This window comes from Chiroxiphia lanceolata, chromosome 9 (genome assembly GCF_009829145.1).
Source record: "Chiroxiphia lanceolata isolate bChiLan1 chromosome 9, bChiLan1.pri, whole genome shotgun sequence".
Lineage (NCBI taxonomy): Eukaryota > Metazoa > Chordata > Aves > Passeriformes > Pipridae > Chiroxiphia > Chiroxiphia lanceolata.
Genome location: NC_045645.1, coordinates 27973528 through 27989614, shown reverse-complemented (window position 1 = coordinate 27989614; position 16087 = coordinate 27973528). Strand labels below are relative to the sequence as shown.

General features: G+C 54.6%; 1 protein-coding gene across 4 annotated transcripts in view; it reads right to left on the bottom strand.

The window, feature by feature from the left end:
- Nucleotides 1-16087, bottom strand: part of ASTN1 (astrotactin 1) — a 58973-nt gene that overhangs the window by 12478 nt on the left and 30408 nt on the right. For all 4 annotated transcript variants that reach the window (XM_032696381.1, XM_032696383.1, XM_032696380.1 and 1 more), the window contains exons 9-21: nucleotides 10441-10515; nucleotides 9839-9976; nucleotides 9367-9517; nucleotides 8520-8686; nucleotides 8155-8349; nucleotides 7725-7852; nucleotides 5443-5547; nucleotides 5085-5273; nucleotides 1928-2196; nucleotides 1540-1673; nucleotides 1012-1163; nucleotides 538-673; nucleotides 307-407 (exon numbers count right to left, since the gene is read on the bottom strand). In XM_032696381.1, the coding sequence (XP_032552272.1) occupies nucleotides 307-407; nucleotides 538-673; nucleotides 1012-1163; nucleotides 1540-1673; nucleotides 1928-2196; nucleotides 5085-5273; nucleotides 5443-5547; nucleotides 7725-7852; nucleotides 8155-8349; nucleotides 8520-8686; nucleotides 9367-9517; nucleotides 9839-9976; nucleotides 10441-10515 (1940 nt within the window). The remainder of the gene's footprint in view (nucleotides 1-306; nucleotides 408-537; nucleotides 674-1011; nucleotides 1164-1539; nucleotides 1674-1927; nucleotides 2197-5084; nucleotides 5274-5442; nucleotides 5548-7724; nucleotides 7853-8154; nucleotides 8350-8519; nucleotides 8687-9366; nucleotides 9518-9838; nucleotides 9977-10440; nucleotides 10516-16087) is intronic.

Below are 16087 nucleotides of genomic sequence, written 5' to 3'. Positions count from 1 at the left end.
AGATGGCATTCCCTGGACTCAGTCCAGGTTAGCTTCCCGCAGTTTGGGCTAATTAGGAAAAGAAATGGGTGGTGCCATCAGGTACTGTTAGTGAAATACCATTCATCCATGTCTGTTTTCAGAGAGGACATGTGTCTCCTGCAGCCCTCCACCCCAACCCCCCACAGCACATGGCAGCTCCCAGGCCACCACGGGTGAAGGTGATGTTACAGCCAAGACACGAGACAAGTGCAGGGATGTACTGGAAGGGGGAAATCCCTGTGGCTGGTCCCAAGGACCACAGTCCTGCAGCTCCCTCCCTCTCACCTTGAGCTTTCACATCATCTACCACAGGGCAGGGGGTCTTGACCGTCACATCACTGGACCTGGAACGCCTTCCTGTGTTGTCAACTCCCCAGAGTGTGAACCTGTATCGGAAGGAAAAAAATGAAGCTCTGGACTCCCAGGACCTCGCGGAAATACAGGCAGCATCGGGCAGGATCGCCACGGTGAGGGTGACAGCACTGCCATGGGCATGGCAAGGGGGAAGAAACTCACATGTAGGTGGTATCGGGCTCCAGGCAGCGAATGATGAGGGAGATGGTGGAGGAGAGTCTGTCAGGCACTTGGGCTGGCATGGCACAGGGTGACTTGGCACCGGAGATGATGTCGTCCACGAAGCTCAGCACTGTCTCTAGGGAGAGAGGGGAGGATGTGCCACAGGCAATGACACGGGTGTCCCTGGCACTGTGGAGAGCGGCTGAGGTCTGTGCCCACTGACACGCTGCCTGGTGCCCAGGGGGACCAAGGCTCATGCCTTGGTTGCTGTAGAGACGGACCCATTGCTTTTCCAGCAAGGCTCATCACCATGGAGATGTGGAGATGCCACTCCTGCAGCAGGGTGGGCAGGAGGGGCTGCTGTCTCTTCCACAGGATAGTGGATATGTTGCAGCATCCCCTTGCTAAAAGGGAGACTCCTCCAACATCTCCATCCCGCTCTCCCCAGAGAGCGCCAGTGGAGTCCCCACTCACCCGTCTCCACCTTGGAGTGGTCCATTCTGTCGGTGACTTTCTCCTGACGGAGGAGGTAGTCGACAATCTGCACCCCGATGGGGGGCTCTGAGTGCCCCCACTCCAGAACCACCAGTGTGCTGCTGGGCTCGTGAACGGTGGAGAGGTGCAGGCTGGGGGAAAATTTTTGTGTTACTCTCTCACAACAAAAGGGATTCAAAGCCATTAACACATGGGAGACAGCAACTTCAGGAGAGAAGTGACTGCCCCTGCCCTACCCCTCCTGGCTCTGGGAATGCTGGTCCAAAGGATTCCTTCCCTAGGGTTGCTCTACCAGGATGGATCCACAACCAGTTCGCCAGTCCTCAGCTGAATTTAGAAAAGACACTCCAGCTCTGTACTCTCTGCTTGTTTTCCAGGTCAGTTTGCAAACCTGTCCCATAAAACCACCCAGCCCCACCACCTCCTGCCACCATGCTGTTGGCCATCACCACCTCCTCACAGACCCACCATACCAAAAGGCCAGACTGGGCACACGTGGAGACCTACATGGGGTGGGGGAGAGGCGCACAGGTGGGCAGCCCGTCAGCCCCGAAGGCACTGGAGTCACAGCGGCACCAGTCCTCGATGACGTCCCCGCTGCCTGAGCACCACAGCATGCTCATGGTGGCCTCCTGCAGAAGCTGGGATAGAGAGGAGAGGGTTAAGCATTGGGCAGGTGACCTGGTGACCTCCCATCCCACTTGAGCCAGCATTCATCCATTCCCCCGGTGGGTTCAGCACGGTCCATTCACCCTGAGAGCAGGGCAGGCCAATGGGCAAGGGCTCCCTCGGCTTGACATGGTGCTATCAGGGCAAGCCGCCTTCAAAGACCACCACAATGCTGTCCTGCCACCCCCCATGCCCACCCCAGCACCCCCAGCACGTGGCTCCTCACCCGCTGGGTCTGGTTGTTGGTGACCAGCTCGTAGAGGGGGGCTGCTTTGGTGACCTCCAGCAGGATGGGCTCGGCTGGCGCGTCGGGGCTGGCGGCGCCGTGGCAGAGCGGGCAGGAGGAGGGGCAGCGCCCGCGGCTCTGGCACTCCATCCGCACGCCGGCTGCCATGCGCTTGGTGCCCGACTCGGAGAGGCTGGCGATGTACTCGGGGAAGGTGAGCACCTTGGGGTCCCGCTCGCGCTCCTCTGACTCGTCCGAGGGCGAGTTGCCTGGGGAAGGGGGAAAAGAGAGGCACCAGCGTGGGATCCGAGCCACTCATAAGGGAATGTGAGGGAGCTCTGCCTTCCCCCCTGCAGAGAGGCAGCACTGCCCGCAGGTCCCTGTATGTATCCTTGAGAGCTGTTTGCTCTGTAGGGATGAAATGCTCACTGGTCTTCAGAGGAGGAATCAGAAGTGAAAAGCCCACCCTGGCCTCTGCCATCGCAGGTCTTTTGGTCTCCCCGTGCCTCAGTTCCCCCAGCCCCATCCCTTCACCTGGCACTGGGACAGATCACCCTTGCAGCAGGTGCCCACGAGAGGGAGCCTCCTTCATGTAGCTGGAGACTTGTGAAGGACCTGCCTGGGCACCTTCACCCCATGCTGACGCCCCGCCAAAGCCCTCTGCCAAACCACTCCCCCACAAAAGCCCTCCTGGCCCAACAGCTGATTTCTCCTTTGGATCTCAAAGATCCCCACCACAGCTGATGTGACAGAGTGTGTTGGAAGCCAGAGAGGATGAGTGTCAGATCAGGGTGCACAGTAATGATGCTGACTTGATTCACACACACACCCCCCAGCAAAGGCTGGCAGCACTGAAGAGCTCAGAGTGAGGAGGGAAGACATGCCAGTGCCTCATGATGCCCAGAAAGCTCCCAGTGTGGCTACAGACCCACCAAGCTCCTCTCCAGACCCTCCACCTCTACACTTGGTCCCCACACAGAGAAATGGAGATGGGAAGCAGAGGCTGCCAACCCTCAGGTTACTGTGAAATGCAACCAGCTCGGAAAAAAAGTTGCAGCAGGAAAGCAGTGCCATGGTTTATGCCTTTCCCAGCTCCATGCAGATGCCTGACACTGGGTGCCACTGTGTTCCCAACACACAGGGCAGTGAGCCAGACCCTGCACTCAGTGGGCTTTTCTCCAGCATTCTCATGGCAGGAAATATTTTGGCACAAGGGGAAAATCGTTGGCCCAGAAGTCAAGAAGGGAGGACCTGTCCATCACTGCTGTGCCCTGGGGAGCATCGTCCTGCCGTGGCGAGCCTTGCCATGCTAGGAAACGGCGCTTTTCACACAAAATCCCTGCTAAAGGATATCTCTGGCTTTACACAGAAGAAAGAGGGGCCTAGAGGGGCCATCGAGGATGGTCAGTGGGGGTGGGGGAAGCTGAAGGACGCCCAGGCAGAGCCTCGCCCCTGGAGCAGGCTCAGGCCATCGCTGGTGGTGGTTTGGTACAGGCTGGCTGCTGTGGGGAGCCACCATGGAGCACATCCGTGGCTCAATAGGAAAATCTTCCTATAGCAAGGATTTGCAGATAAATGGGCCAGCAATAGCCCATCTTTGAGACTCCTGCAAAGGAAACAAAGCTTTTAAACAAAACCAGGATACAAAAGCGTTGCTCTGCTCCCCCAGCAAGCTGGGGATGGATTACTTTGGGTTGGCTGTGGATTGCAGCTTAGCAGGCACTGAGGGAAAGCAGAGGAGCCAGGGAATGATTTGTCTCTTGCAATTTCTCAATCGATATCCAGCTCCTGACGTTTGCAAACAAAAAGCAAAGGAGGGAAAGTGGCAGGTGCCAGAGTGAAACTGAAATGTGATATTGTGGGTGGAAAAAGACTGCCAGACCTGAAAAGCCTCCAAGCAGGAAAATCAAAGAGGAGGAAATTGCAGGAGAAAAAAAAGAAAAAGAAGCACTTGCAATCAAAAGATGCTACATCTGGAGACAGCCCACAGCAAAACAGCAATGGGTCTGTACTCTTCCAGGTGGGCTTGGAAAGAAGTCCAGGCTCCAGGAGGTCTGAGCCCGCAGGATCCAGACTCAGGCTTTGAAAGAAGCCCTTCCCACACAAGAGCCCTGAGGAGAAAACAAATGTCTCCGTGGCTGGGGCACAGCAAGGGCAGCACTGTAGGCTGGTGCCAATACTGAGAACTAGGAAGCTTTCTGATGGAAACAATGTTTCGGTCACGGTGCCTGTGAGCTCCGAGCTCACGCTGCCCACACCCGACAGCTCCTGTGCACGGGCAGCAAACGAAGGTCGCCTAAAAAGCAGCAGCTCCACTCAGAATCCCCTGGGTCCAGGTTTGGGAGCTGGCTCTTGCTTGCTGCCCAAGCCTGGATGTTGCAAAACAATGTCCCCCACACAGGCAGCATAGCGCCTGCAGGCGGCAATGCAAGAGATCATAGAATCCTAGAATGGTTTGAGCTGGAAGGGACCTTGCAGATTATTTCATTCCAACCTCCCTACCATGGGCAGGGACACCTTCCACTGGACCAGGTTGCTGTGGTCCTGGGGACAGGTGGCAGCAGGCAGGCCTTAGGCTGCCTCAGCTTTTGTAAAGCTGGCATCCAAACCAGCCATCAGCTCTTCTACTGGGGATCCCTCACAGCTCACTGCAGCGAGGGCACCGGAGGGGATGCAGCAGTGCCAGATGCCCTCTGCACCACGAGGAATCTCCCAGTTCCTACCTGGTTTCCAGGCATTAAAAGCACGGCGCTGACAGCCCAGGAGAAGGGAACATATTAAATGGAGAAAAGTCAGGCTGTGGGATGCAAGTGGAAGAGAGCAGATATGGAGGAGACAAAAGGAAAGGAAGGAACAGGATTAAAGACAAACAACAGTTAAGTCCAGAATCAGGCAGGATGGCTTGGTGGGATTAGTGCACTCGTCTTTCATCTCCCTGGGGATGTGGGTATTGATCTTTCTTTATGTCCCAGATCAGTGCCCACTGCAATCCACAGGAGTCCTTCGCCCGGCTTCCGAGGGTGAGAGAGTAGGGTGTAAATAACGTGGTGGGATGGGACAGGCTGGGTGCTTTCCTTGTTATGCTGAAAGCAAAGTGAGCTTTCCACTCCCATGGGGTGTTGTAGAAATCCTTCCTGGGGACCAGCAGGGCTCCTACCTTTGCTGATGTCCTCGTACTCCAGCCAGAGCTGCCGCTGGACCTGCCTGTTGGGATACCAGATGGAGCAGGACTCCTCAAAGCCATACACTGCCTCCTGGATGTAGTGGTTGCCAAACTGGTCCAGCAGTGCCACAAAATCTCCACGGGAGGTGGCCCCATCCAGGGAGTGGAGAGCATTGCTGAAGGCTGGGAAGGAGAAGAGATGGAGGAGATGCTCAGATCCCAGAGTACACCAAGCCCTTATCACCTCCCTACACACTTGTGATGGGCAACCGACCCCTGAGCCCATCACCTGCCAGCAGAAAGCTCTTGCCACTCCTTTTTCCCCCATTCCCCCCCATCCCCACATGCTTACACTGGGAGATGGTCATCTGGTTGAGCCGGACGTGGTACATGACGGACTGCACCTTCCAGTGCTGCAAGAGAGGGTACCCGGACACCTCGCTGAAGTTCACCATCCCTGCCAGAGAAAGGACATGGGGGGCTCAGTGCCACTGCCCAGGGATGACTCTCCCTGGGAATGGTTGCACCCCTTCATACCTGGGGCAATGCAGCCAGCAGGGTGGGAAGAAGCCAGGGAAAAGGGTTGCTCGCACACCACGGTCCCCCCAGGGAAGCATTCAGAGCTGAGGGTCAGCTGCTCCCCAGCAATTAAAATGATGGCTTTGAAGGAACACACGTAGGCTCGTTTCATCCTGCCGTCCGGGGCTCTGTGGCGGCAGATAACGAGCCTCCTCCTGCATCCCCTCCTGCTTCCTTCCCGGTGCCCGCTCCCAAGGCATGCCCAGGTGTGCTAATTATTTCACTAATGAGAGCTGCGCTTTTTAATGAGCTGTTTGCAGGCCTGGGAACGGTCACCGTCACGCCACGTGTACCCAAGTGCAAACAGCCAAGGGGCCTTGGGTCCCTTTTGGCTGGGACTGAGCTCAGTGGGCACAGATGTACAGGGGAAATCTGCAGAGCTGATGCTGAGGTTCCCCCAGGACATTACAGCAATACTGGGGCTGAGCAGGACCCAGGGTTTGTCCTTCTCCAGGCAAAGCCACCTCATTCTTCAGCCATTTAACCGTGAGTTACAGAAGGCAGAAATTCATGGAGACCAGGGCTGGGCGGCCACTTACTCCTGCTCAAGGCACGTGGCAGCTCAGCTTCCATGAGCAGAGGGACAGAGAGGCCACTGAGCCTCAGACAGAGGCCCAGAAAGGGAACTGAAGGGTGCTCGTGGCTCTGCCTTTGGTGACCTGGGTGTGGCACACGAGGATGCCGGGACGCAGCCACCTCCTCCCTCGCAGCTCCGCTTGGCAGCAAAGCAGCAACTTTGCTGCTAAACAGGCACCCAGCAGGAGTTCAGGAGGATAACGGCGGGCATCCCCCCCTCTAACAAGAACTGAAGGCAGAGGATAAGCAGGATAAGATCCTTTGCCTTCCAGCGCCTCTCTCTCTTCAGTGCTGGCTGCTCCCGACAGCTTCAAAGCCTTGCTCTTTCCTGCAAAGTGTTTATGCAAAAACAGTCCTTCCTTACTCAGCAGCTCTGCCTCTCGTGTATTCACAGTGATATCCAGATCTGCTTCTGACAAGCAGAGAATATTTTACCTCTTTTCCTTTTTTTTTTTTTTTTTGCCTTAATCAGCCACAAAGCCAGCAGAGCAGTGGGAAATGAATAGGATAATTTATTGGCTTCTGCCTCCCCAGTGTAATTGCCAGCAAAGTCCTGCTCCCACTGACACTGCTGATGATGCTGGGATTGTGGAGGCAGTGCCTTCCTTACATCCGTGTACCCATGTTACAGGCAAGAGAATCTCACTGGGATGCAGGTGTCCTCTAGCACCTCCAAACAGGGATGAGCATCCCCATGGAAGCAGGAGTGACCCACCCACACAGCTCTCTTGGGGGAGCTCAGCACCCAAGACCCAGTGGCACTCTCCCCTCTTCCTGAATTTGCCTGCACACACACCTACATTTCTATGCACCCTGTCAGTGTCCATTAGACCCTGGGCACAGCCCATGGGTGCTTCCCAAAATCCTGGAAGCTCTGCCAAACAAAGCAAAAGCATGAGGTCTTGTATGAGACCAAAACACCTCATTAACCATATCCTTTCCTTAGTGGCTCCTCAATGCCCTGAGCCATTTCAGCCAACAGCAACAAACACCAAGGAAACAAGGGCTATTTTAGGGGTTCTGGCAACTTGCTGGAAGAAAGGTAAATCCTTGAAGGCAGTCTAGGAATCCATGATAACCCTGTTGCTCGTGGCCCACAGTGCTCTGGCAGAGCAAACCAAAACACTTCAATTTGGTGGTAGCAGGCTTTGAATGTTTGTTACATGGTCAAAGAAATCAAATTAAAGGTAGCTGGAAAACTTTTTTTGCCTTGAAAAAGAAAAGAAAAAATGCTTTTTGCAAATGCCCCAAATATTCAATGGATGGTTGAGCTTTTACACCACACAATTAATTTACAGCCTTTGCCTCTCCTTCATTTTTAATGTCTTTGTTTTACCACTGCTGCTGCTGCTGCAGGTGAGCCTGGGATGCTAAAGCCTGACTAGATATACCCTCTAGGAGATGTATCTCCTGGGAGATTTAGGGCCTCTAGCTGGGCATGGTGGCAGCTGGGAGAGGTGTGGGGCTGGACCCACTCACCGGTGAGGAACTCGGGGTCAGGTGTGGGGTCAGAGAGCTCCTCTTGGCACTGGTTCTCCAAGGGCACCGTGGCCACCACCAGCCCATCTGGCAGCTGCTGCTCCAGGCCCCGGGCAAAGTTGTTCTGCCTGGAAGTTAATCACAGAGAGGAGGGCAGGGTTGGAGGACAGGAGAAATGCCTGGGATCATCCCCGCCAGCCGGTGACCCATCCCAAAAAAACACCTGGCATGAAGCCTTTCCTTCAGGCACAGATTACAGAGGTGCCTCCTCTTGATGGAAAGCATCAGATGTGCTCTCCCCACCAGCCCTTCCATCTTCTGCAAAGTTTGGCCAGACATGGACGGACCAGGCTCCTTACCATGCCTTCTTCTTGGAGAGGATGGTGAGGTCTGACCCTGCTGGGGTCACCTCCCCACCTCCCCAGCTCACCTGAACGTCCCTTTGAGCACCTGCCCTGGTGCCACCTCCTTGGAGTGGTTGTTGTAGCCATAGAAGATCTCCCCAAAGAGCGTCTGGTTCATGGGCAGCTCGCGGGGCTCCCCGCAGTCCCCCGCCTCGGGGCACGACTCCGAGATGAGCTGGCACGACCGCCCGTCCGTGCCCAGCTTGTAGTCCTCAATGCACCTGGGAAGCCAGCACAGGGCCCACCATCAGCTGCAGCCCCCAATAGTGGCCACCAGGCCACCCCAGCAGAGACACTGGGAACAGAGGAGACCCCCCTCCATGCCAACCCTAGGAGATCAGGGTGGCAGCAGCCAGGTAGAGCAGCACCTGGTGGGTGCTGGGTCACTCACCCACAGAACATGAGGATGTTGTAGAGCAGGGGGTCTTCGGGCAGAGGGACCATCTGCTGCAGGCACAGCTGCTCGCAGCCCCCGTTGAAGCCATCGGAGCAGTCCACGCCGACGTGACGGTCGTAGCAGCCCGTGCCGTCCTTCATGGGGCTCAGTCCCGTCGGGCACTGGCAAGGGTGGGGGAAGCAAGAGGTGAAACCCCCAGGGAGGAAATCTGGCCCTGGGGCTGAGGCAGAGGGGAGAGTTGCTCTCCACTGGACACTGCAGCAGGAGCAGTGCTCGGGGGTTGTGGGGCAGACAGCAGCAACACCACCCACAGCTGCAGGTATTCCTCCTGCACCACAGCCCTCTTTGCAGCCCTGGGGAGTGTATCCTCCGAAGTGGGAGCCCCCCAAGCCATGCCCCACCAAAGTAATGTGCTGGCATCAACCCCACACACCAGCACAGAGCTCCAGTGACCACCAAAGCAACGCTGCCCTTTCCAAGCCCACTGTCTGCCCCACACTCACAGCCTCTCCATCCCAATGCCCAGCACTGGTGGCATCACAGCAGGGCACCCCGGCCCCACAGGCCCCTCCGTTTTGGGGCAGAGCAGCTGTGGTGGTGACAGGGGACACACGTGAGTGATGTGGGACCTCCCAGAGAGCCAACAAGCAGATGGACTCTCTCTCCCTCGTGTGTGCATGCAGCAACAAAGCAGATGCCAGCCCAAAAACACCTTCTTGCCACGAAATCAACCCCAAAATATCCGTCCCAAAGTGATGGTAAGGGAGGAAGGATTCCCTTTCTGCCCTCCCCCTCCTTGCTCACACCAAAGGAGATTCCAGGTCCCCGGGGGGCCACGCACCACACAGCCCGTCGAGTCCAGCTTGCGGTCCGAGATGCAGCGGAAGTTCTTGCTGCAGCCCCCATTGTCCCGGGAGCAGTCACGGACAGGGCCGAAGGAGTCAAGGAGGACCTCCAGGTTGTCAAAGGAGGAGGAGGTCATCAGCTCTTCCCTGTGAGGAGGAGAAGGAGGAGATGTGTCACTGCTCCGATGAGATGTTGTGAACGCGTGCACGACCGTGGCTGCTGCGTGGGTTTTTCCAGAGCTCAGGTTTCCCTCGGGCTGACAGTGAACTGGATGGCAGCCAGGCTTTTAGAGGGATGCAGGAGCTACTGAGATGATGAGAGGTACCTCCAATGGCTCAGCTTTACAGGTACCAAAGGGAGGCAGCTTAATGGATGTACTAAGCTCCACCTGCAAAACGTGGGATGGGGATCTCAGCTCTGTTTGCTGAAACTCCTCCTAAACTCCATCATCCTGCCATTGCACCTACCTGACCTCCACTGCATCCTCCATCACTGTCATGTCCGTCTTACATTTGGCTGAGGGGTTGATGGCCAGCTCAGCTGGTGGGATGACGAAGCTCTTGCTCAGGGGCAGCCACATGCCTTCCCCCAGGGTATAGGTGAACCTGCCAGGGAGAGCAGCAAAGGCTGGCAAGGAAGGAAATGCTGAGCCTGGAGGGCTGTCTCTGCCCAAAACCAAGCCCTTGAACCTCCCCACAGCCCTGCAGGGATGCCAGCCTGAACAAAGGTGGATGGGCAGGCTAAAGAGGGGTGGCTTCTCCAAATGCACCCAAACGACCACCAAAAATCACATGCAACTTAGGTAATACATAAAAAAATAAAGGCACTTTCATTTTTCCATAGAAATCCTCCTGCAGAGCCTAAACCTCGCTCTCACTGTGAACAGAGAGGAGGAACTGAGTGCTGGGCATCCAGCATCCCACACTTCCCAGCCATACTCACATGTCCCCAGGAGGTGGCACAGGACAGCTGTGCTCAGCCCTGCCAGCTGGGCTACCTGCACGCCTGTATGCCCCGGGTCATATTTTAAGCCCCAAAATGTGCTGACTGAGTTGCCTTTGCCACTTACCGAAAAATCTTGTCAGATGGTTGCTCACCCAGCACCAAGTCAAAGCCACGCTGGAAAATGGTGTATGGCCAAGGCCTGGAAAAGAAACCCAGGAGCATCACACTGATATTGTGCCCCCACTGCTGCTCAGAGCCCAAAATGCTTTCCCTGCATAGCCCCCAGCACACACGCAGAGGGGTCCTGGCATAAAAGAACTCAAACAAAGCCAGGACAATGGGACAAAACAGCCCCTGATTCAAGATCTTAATCTTGAGGTCCCTATAACATCAGATCCTCACGCCAGCCCCAACCTGCCAATGGTCCAGAAGTGTATCACATCCATTACTTTGGAGTACAGTGCACTCCAGACATCCCCGCATCCCTGTGTGCCTGGTCCTGTTTTAGGGGTTTGCAACACAGCTATTGAATTGCTAAAAGAAACCCATCTGCAGCTGAACCCTCTCTCTGTGAGGCTTTTCCAAGGGAGCACGTCAGGTCCGAGTCCACAATTTCACCACCTGCCTTATTCCCCCTGGGTTTCATTTTTCCAGGAGAGGAACTGAGGATGCCTAACAAAGGGGATTGGAAGACAGGCTGAAAGCTTAGAGCCAAGGGGGCAGCCTAGAGAGCTGTTGGCCCCAACTACTCCCTCCCTGTTGTTGTAGATACACAGGGTGATGAGCCACCAAGATTTGGTGGCCAGTGCCCTTCAGAGGGACAACCATGGCCATGACACTTCTGGGACATGCACCCCCAGCATCACAGACCCACTTGCAGACCAAGGCTGACAAGAGACCCAGCTGTGGTGGACTTTGAATCAGGCGACATGAACCCAGCTCCCAAACCCTAAAACTCCAAATCCCCTTTGCAAGAGCTCAGAGCTGGGGAGAGAAAGAGATTTGCCATCCCATCACATCGCTGCTGGTAAAATTCAGGGTGAGAGTATCAGGTGCCACCGACAAGCCCGGGGGTTTTCTCCAGAGGCAATTACAGCTTTCCTGCCCAAGCACTTTAATTTCTAATCCGAGGTTACTTCAGCAGGGACAAAAATAATAATAACAAAAGAAAAAAATCCTGATTGCAGGATTACAGGGTGCCATCTCGTTTCCTCGCTGGGATACAATGCCGCTTTCCCGTCCGGTCGGCTGGGAGCGGGGGATTACATTCAGCCCGCAGATCCGATTGCCCGGAATGAGGTCAGCCTCGTCCAGGAAGAGATGTGCTCCTTGTGTCTTCAGCAACACCTTGAATGCTTCACGCCTCCGCCTTCCAGCGCTCCCGCAGATGGGTTTTATTCTTGCTTCTGAGGAGCACGTGGGGCCGGGAACAAAAGCCAAGGCAAGGTATTGTTCCGCATCAACTCGGGCAGAAAAGCGGTGGTGAGGAGCTGCTCTTGGCTTGCAGCAGGGCTCAGCACTGGGGCGGGTGCTGCAGGGACATGGTGGCTGCTGGACCTCTGTCAGGTGACACATCTGGCGGCCCATGGAAGTCAACACACCCAGGACACGCAGCCAGCCTGTCTGGACCCACCCGGGAGATCAAAATCAGCAGCCATGCTGTGTCCACCCAGGGTGCAACTTCCAACTGTGGCTAAAATTCTTGAGGTCATGGAATCATAGAATGGTTTGGAAGGGATCTTAAAGATCATCTCATTGCAGCCCCCTGCCATAGGCAGGGACACCTTCCACTACACCAGGTTGCTCCAAATCCCATCTAACCTGTACTTGAACTCTTCCAGGGATGGGGCAACCACAGCTTCTCTGGGCAACCTGTGCCAGGGCCTCACCACCTTCACAGGAAAGAATTTCTTCCTGATGTGTAATCAAACCTGCCCTCTGTCAGTTTGAACCCATTCCCTCTTGTCCTATTCCTACCTACCCTTGCAAAATGCAATGATGGCTTTGAGATGGGGCAAAGGTTTCCATGCTCCAGAAAGGGACTGTGTGGCATCTCCCTAGCCTGCCCCATTCCGCCCTTACTTGGGGTCAAAAAAAGCCCATTAAAAATAATGCTCAGCCTTTAGCTACATGTCTACCTGGCAGGGGAAACCCAGTGTTGCCAGGCACCATTGGATCTGGGAGGACATGATACCTTCTGTGGGTAAGCCCTGGAAGGTCCTCCACACAAGAATTCCAGCTCAACAGGAGACACTTATCCATCCTCATCTCTGAGGAAGCTCTCCAGGAGATCAGTGCTGACATTTCCACCCACATGCTCTTGTTGACTTGTACCTTCTGTTGCAGAGGATGGGGTGGCATCTGCTCTCCCAGGCACACCTCACCCCCTCCATTTCCGCCTCTTGCCCCCTGTGCCTCTGCTGCTGTTTCACCTCCTCCTTCCTCTCCCATGCACGTGAGTGTGTCCCCACGTGCCTGTCTCCCTCCCTGCTTTCTGTGATCACTTGCTTGGTTTTCGTTGCTCTTGGTGGGTATTTTGGTTGTGTGGTCTTCAGAGCTCACAGGGGAAAGTGGGACTGATCAGCAGCCCTGCAGATGATCAGGTTGGATTAAATGGGCCAGAAACAACAGCTCTCGTCCCCCTGGCAAGCCTTGGCATTCAGGCACGCACCTGAAACAACAAAACCCGGGGCAGCTGAGAACCAGAAACTCCCCATGCTCAGTCAGCAAGTTCCCATGGCCCAAGCGCTGCCAGTGCATCCCCAAGACAATTTTCAGGCCTCTTGGCTTTTTCCAGATGGACCCTCAGCTATGCTTTGCTCCACATCTGGGCTTGAGTGGAAGCTCAAGAAATTCTGGCTAAGCCTTCCAAACCTGTTGCTGCTGGTGATGCTTTGAACCACCTCAACAGGCCCCTGGCCACGCTTAAATTGCAGTCCCAAGGGGCCGAGGCCTGACTGACTTCTAGCATCGAGAACAGTGCTCCTGCTTGTTTGTGCTCCCTGCAAAATCCTTCCAGAGAAGATGGGTGGGATGGAGAATTACAGCCTGGCACTGGCAGGATGTGACTGCCATGAGCTAACCTGGAGCAGCTGGTTTGAGGGGAGCTGTCAGGAGGTCGGAGGGGCTGCAGGAGAGGGTCTTTGCAGAAGGTACAAGTCGCTGCACGTGAGCATGGCTGAAATACCACTGGAGGAGAAGGTGGTTGGCTGTCACACACTGAAATAGGTGACTACACATTTGGCTCCCTGACCCTCTGTACTCCTGGAGGTTTCCAACCAGGGCCATGCCAAACCCCATCATGGCACCTAAGCACCAGCTCCAAGTGTGTGCTGGGAGGGAGTGCCATGGACAAAATGGTCCCCACATCCCTTCACTGGCAGCTCAGGAGTTCAAGCCCAGGGAGAACAGACCAGAGCATCCCCGCAGCTGCTGCACCCCTCCTGCACGCCAGACCCCAAAGGGGGGACCCATGAAGACCCAACACCACCCTGGTGGGGGAAGAGCAGAGAGCAGATGTGACACAAGCACTGAGCTGCCCACTTCTCCCACCGGTGATGCCTGTTGTGGCTCCTCCCCAACTTCACTTTGCTTTGCAACAGCTTTGCTTGGGCTTCAGCTGCTGATGCTTCTCCCCTTCCGAGCTCCCCACCCCCTGCCATCCCTTGCAAGCAGGGCTTTATTAAAAATGCTAATGCCGGCACTTTCTCCCTGGGCTGCCCATAAATCTGCGAGGAGAATGAGGCGGGAGGAGGAGGCGGATGGGTGGTTTGGTGAAAGGATCTGAAAGAAAGAGGAGCTTTTTATCTGGCTGTCCTTCAAGCTTGCAAAGCCGAGGCACACAGCGGGGAACGGAGAGAGGCAAAAAAAAAAAAAAAAAGAGAGAGAAAAAAAGGGGTGGGGGGAAAAAAAAGAGAAAAAGAGGAAGACTTTAAGCAGGAAAGGTGCTGTCCTTGTCACTTCAGTGTGTCCCTGGCTCCTCTGTGGGGTGGGGAGTGGATGATGTGTGGGGATGGGACAAGAGGAGCAGGTGCATGGGCAGGAAGGGGGATAACTGTGTGCAGAAGAGAAGAGGCATCGTGGAGAGGGAGGAGCAGGGGAGGGGAGGTGGGTGAGCAGGACATGGGCTACTGCACTAATTTGTGTCCTGTGCTGGAAAAAACATCTGCAAGGGGGCAGGAAGAGGTAACTTGTCCTGCATGGGAGCAGGGCTGGTGTAGCCCAGTTTGCCAAGCGCTACAAGAGGATGAGAGCACCCAGCCAGATGCATTTGCCATATAACATTAAACTGGCCTAAAACCTCCCCATGCCAGGCTGAACCCATTAGGAGTTGAAAGAGCACACTGATAAAGACCCTTTAAATGCAGAGCATCTTAAATCTCATCGAGGGAGTCTGAAAAGGGCACCCAGGCAAGAACTGCAGGTGGAGAGGGGAAACCATCCATGATGGATCTAAGGGCTGAGATAAATAAGTACAAATGTGGGCAGGTAACAGTTTATTAACTAAAGGTAGAATGAGCTGATTTGATCTTTGGCCAAGTCATACCACAAAAAGAACCACAGAAAATGGGTTTGATGAGCAAAGATGAGGCAGACCTGGTTGGATTGCTGGAAACTGCATCCTACTTGGGAAACATTAGAGTAAGAGCCGAAAAGCAGCTAATTAACAATGCATATCAAAGTAGGGAGACAGACTGTGAACACACAAACAGCACCAGACAGATTTGTTTAAAACAGCTGAAGAGCAGCACAGGGAAAAAAAAAAAAAAGAAAGGCAGTTGATCAAATGTATCTGCTACCCATGATCAAAAAGATCTGATTTTTTGAAAAATGGATGAAGATTTAGGGTCTGGATGTGTTGGGTAAGAGAGGCACCGCGGAGGCGTGGAACTCAGTCTGGTACCCAAAATACACACACCACACAAAGCCTCTCCCTGCCATCGCCAATAAAGCACAAAGATGAGCTCGCCTTCATGAGCAAAATTAGATGCTGCTGAGGGAACAGACACCGAGTCGACTTGTCATCACTGTAAATAAAAACAAACCAACAGCAAAACTGTCTAAAACACAGGGTTGAAATGAGTTTTCAGACAAAAAAGCCACCCTGGGAAAACAGAGGAGGTCATAACCAGAACATGTCGCTCCCAAGCACGCCGAGGGATTTGGCAAAGCCTCCGAGTCCTGCTTTGATGACCAAGAGCCAACGTGGCTTCTCCAGGGACCGACCTGCGGCAGCAGCACGTCACTCCAACACTGGAGGGTTTAGGAGCACATCAGACAAAACAGTGTCAGAAATTATTCAGGCATCTTGGGATGGGGGGAGAGAGCAGAAGACTTCCAGACATCTCCTTCAGGTGAACCTGCAGGCAACCTTGTCGGGTTAGAGTTGGGAATGAGCTGATGAGTGTGACAAAGACAGCATGGCAGCTCAACCTCCATCCCAAAAAACATAAATACCAGCTTAAAGTTACAAGTTATTTGGCTAAACAGGCTCTGACAAGATGGTTCTGCTGGACTAAAGAGAGTTCATCACAGCCACGACCCTGTGGAGGCCAAGAGTTCACAGGGGACACCATGGACAGGTAGAAGGGATCTCAGCATCACAAGCCATTGCAGGCAGAGCTGCACCAAGCAGCACCTGGACATCAGAACAGACTGCAGAGAAGGAAAAGAACGCTCATTAAACACCAAGCTACCCCAAGCATCACGATGCTTAGTGTGGACATGCTTTCCACAGCCCCTAAAAATAGTGAAAGCTGCAGGCAGGGATG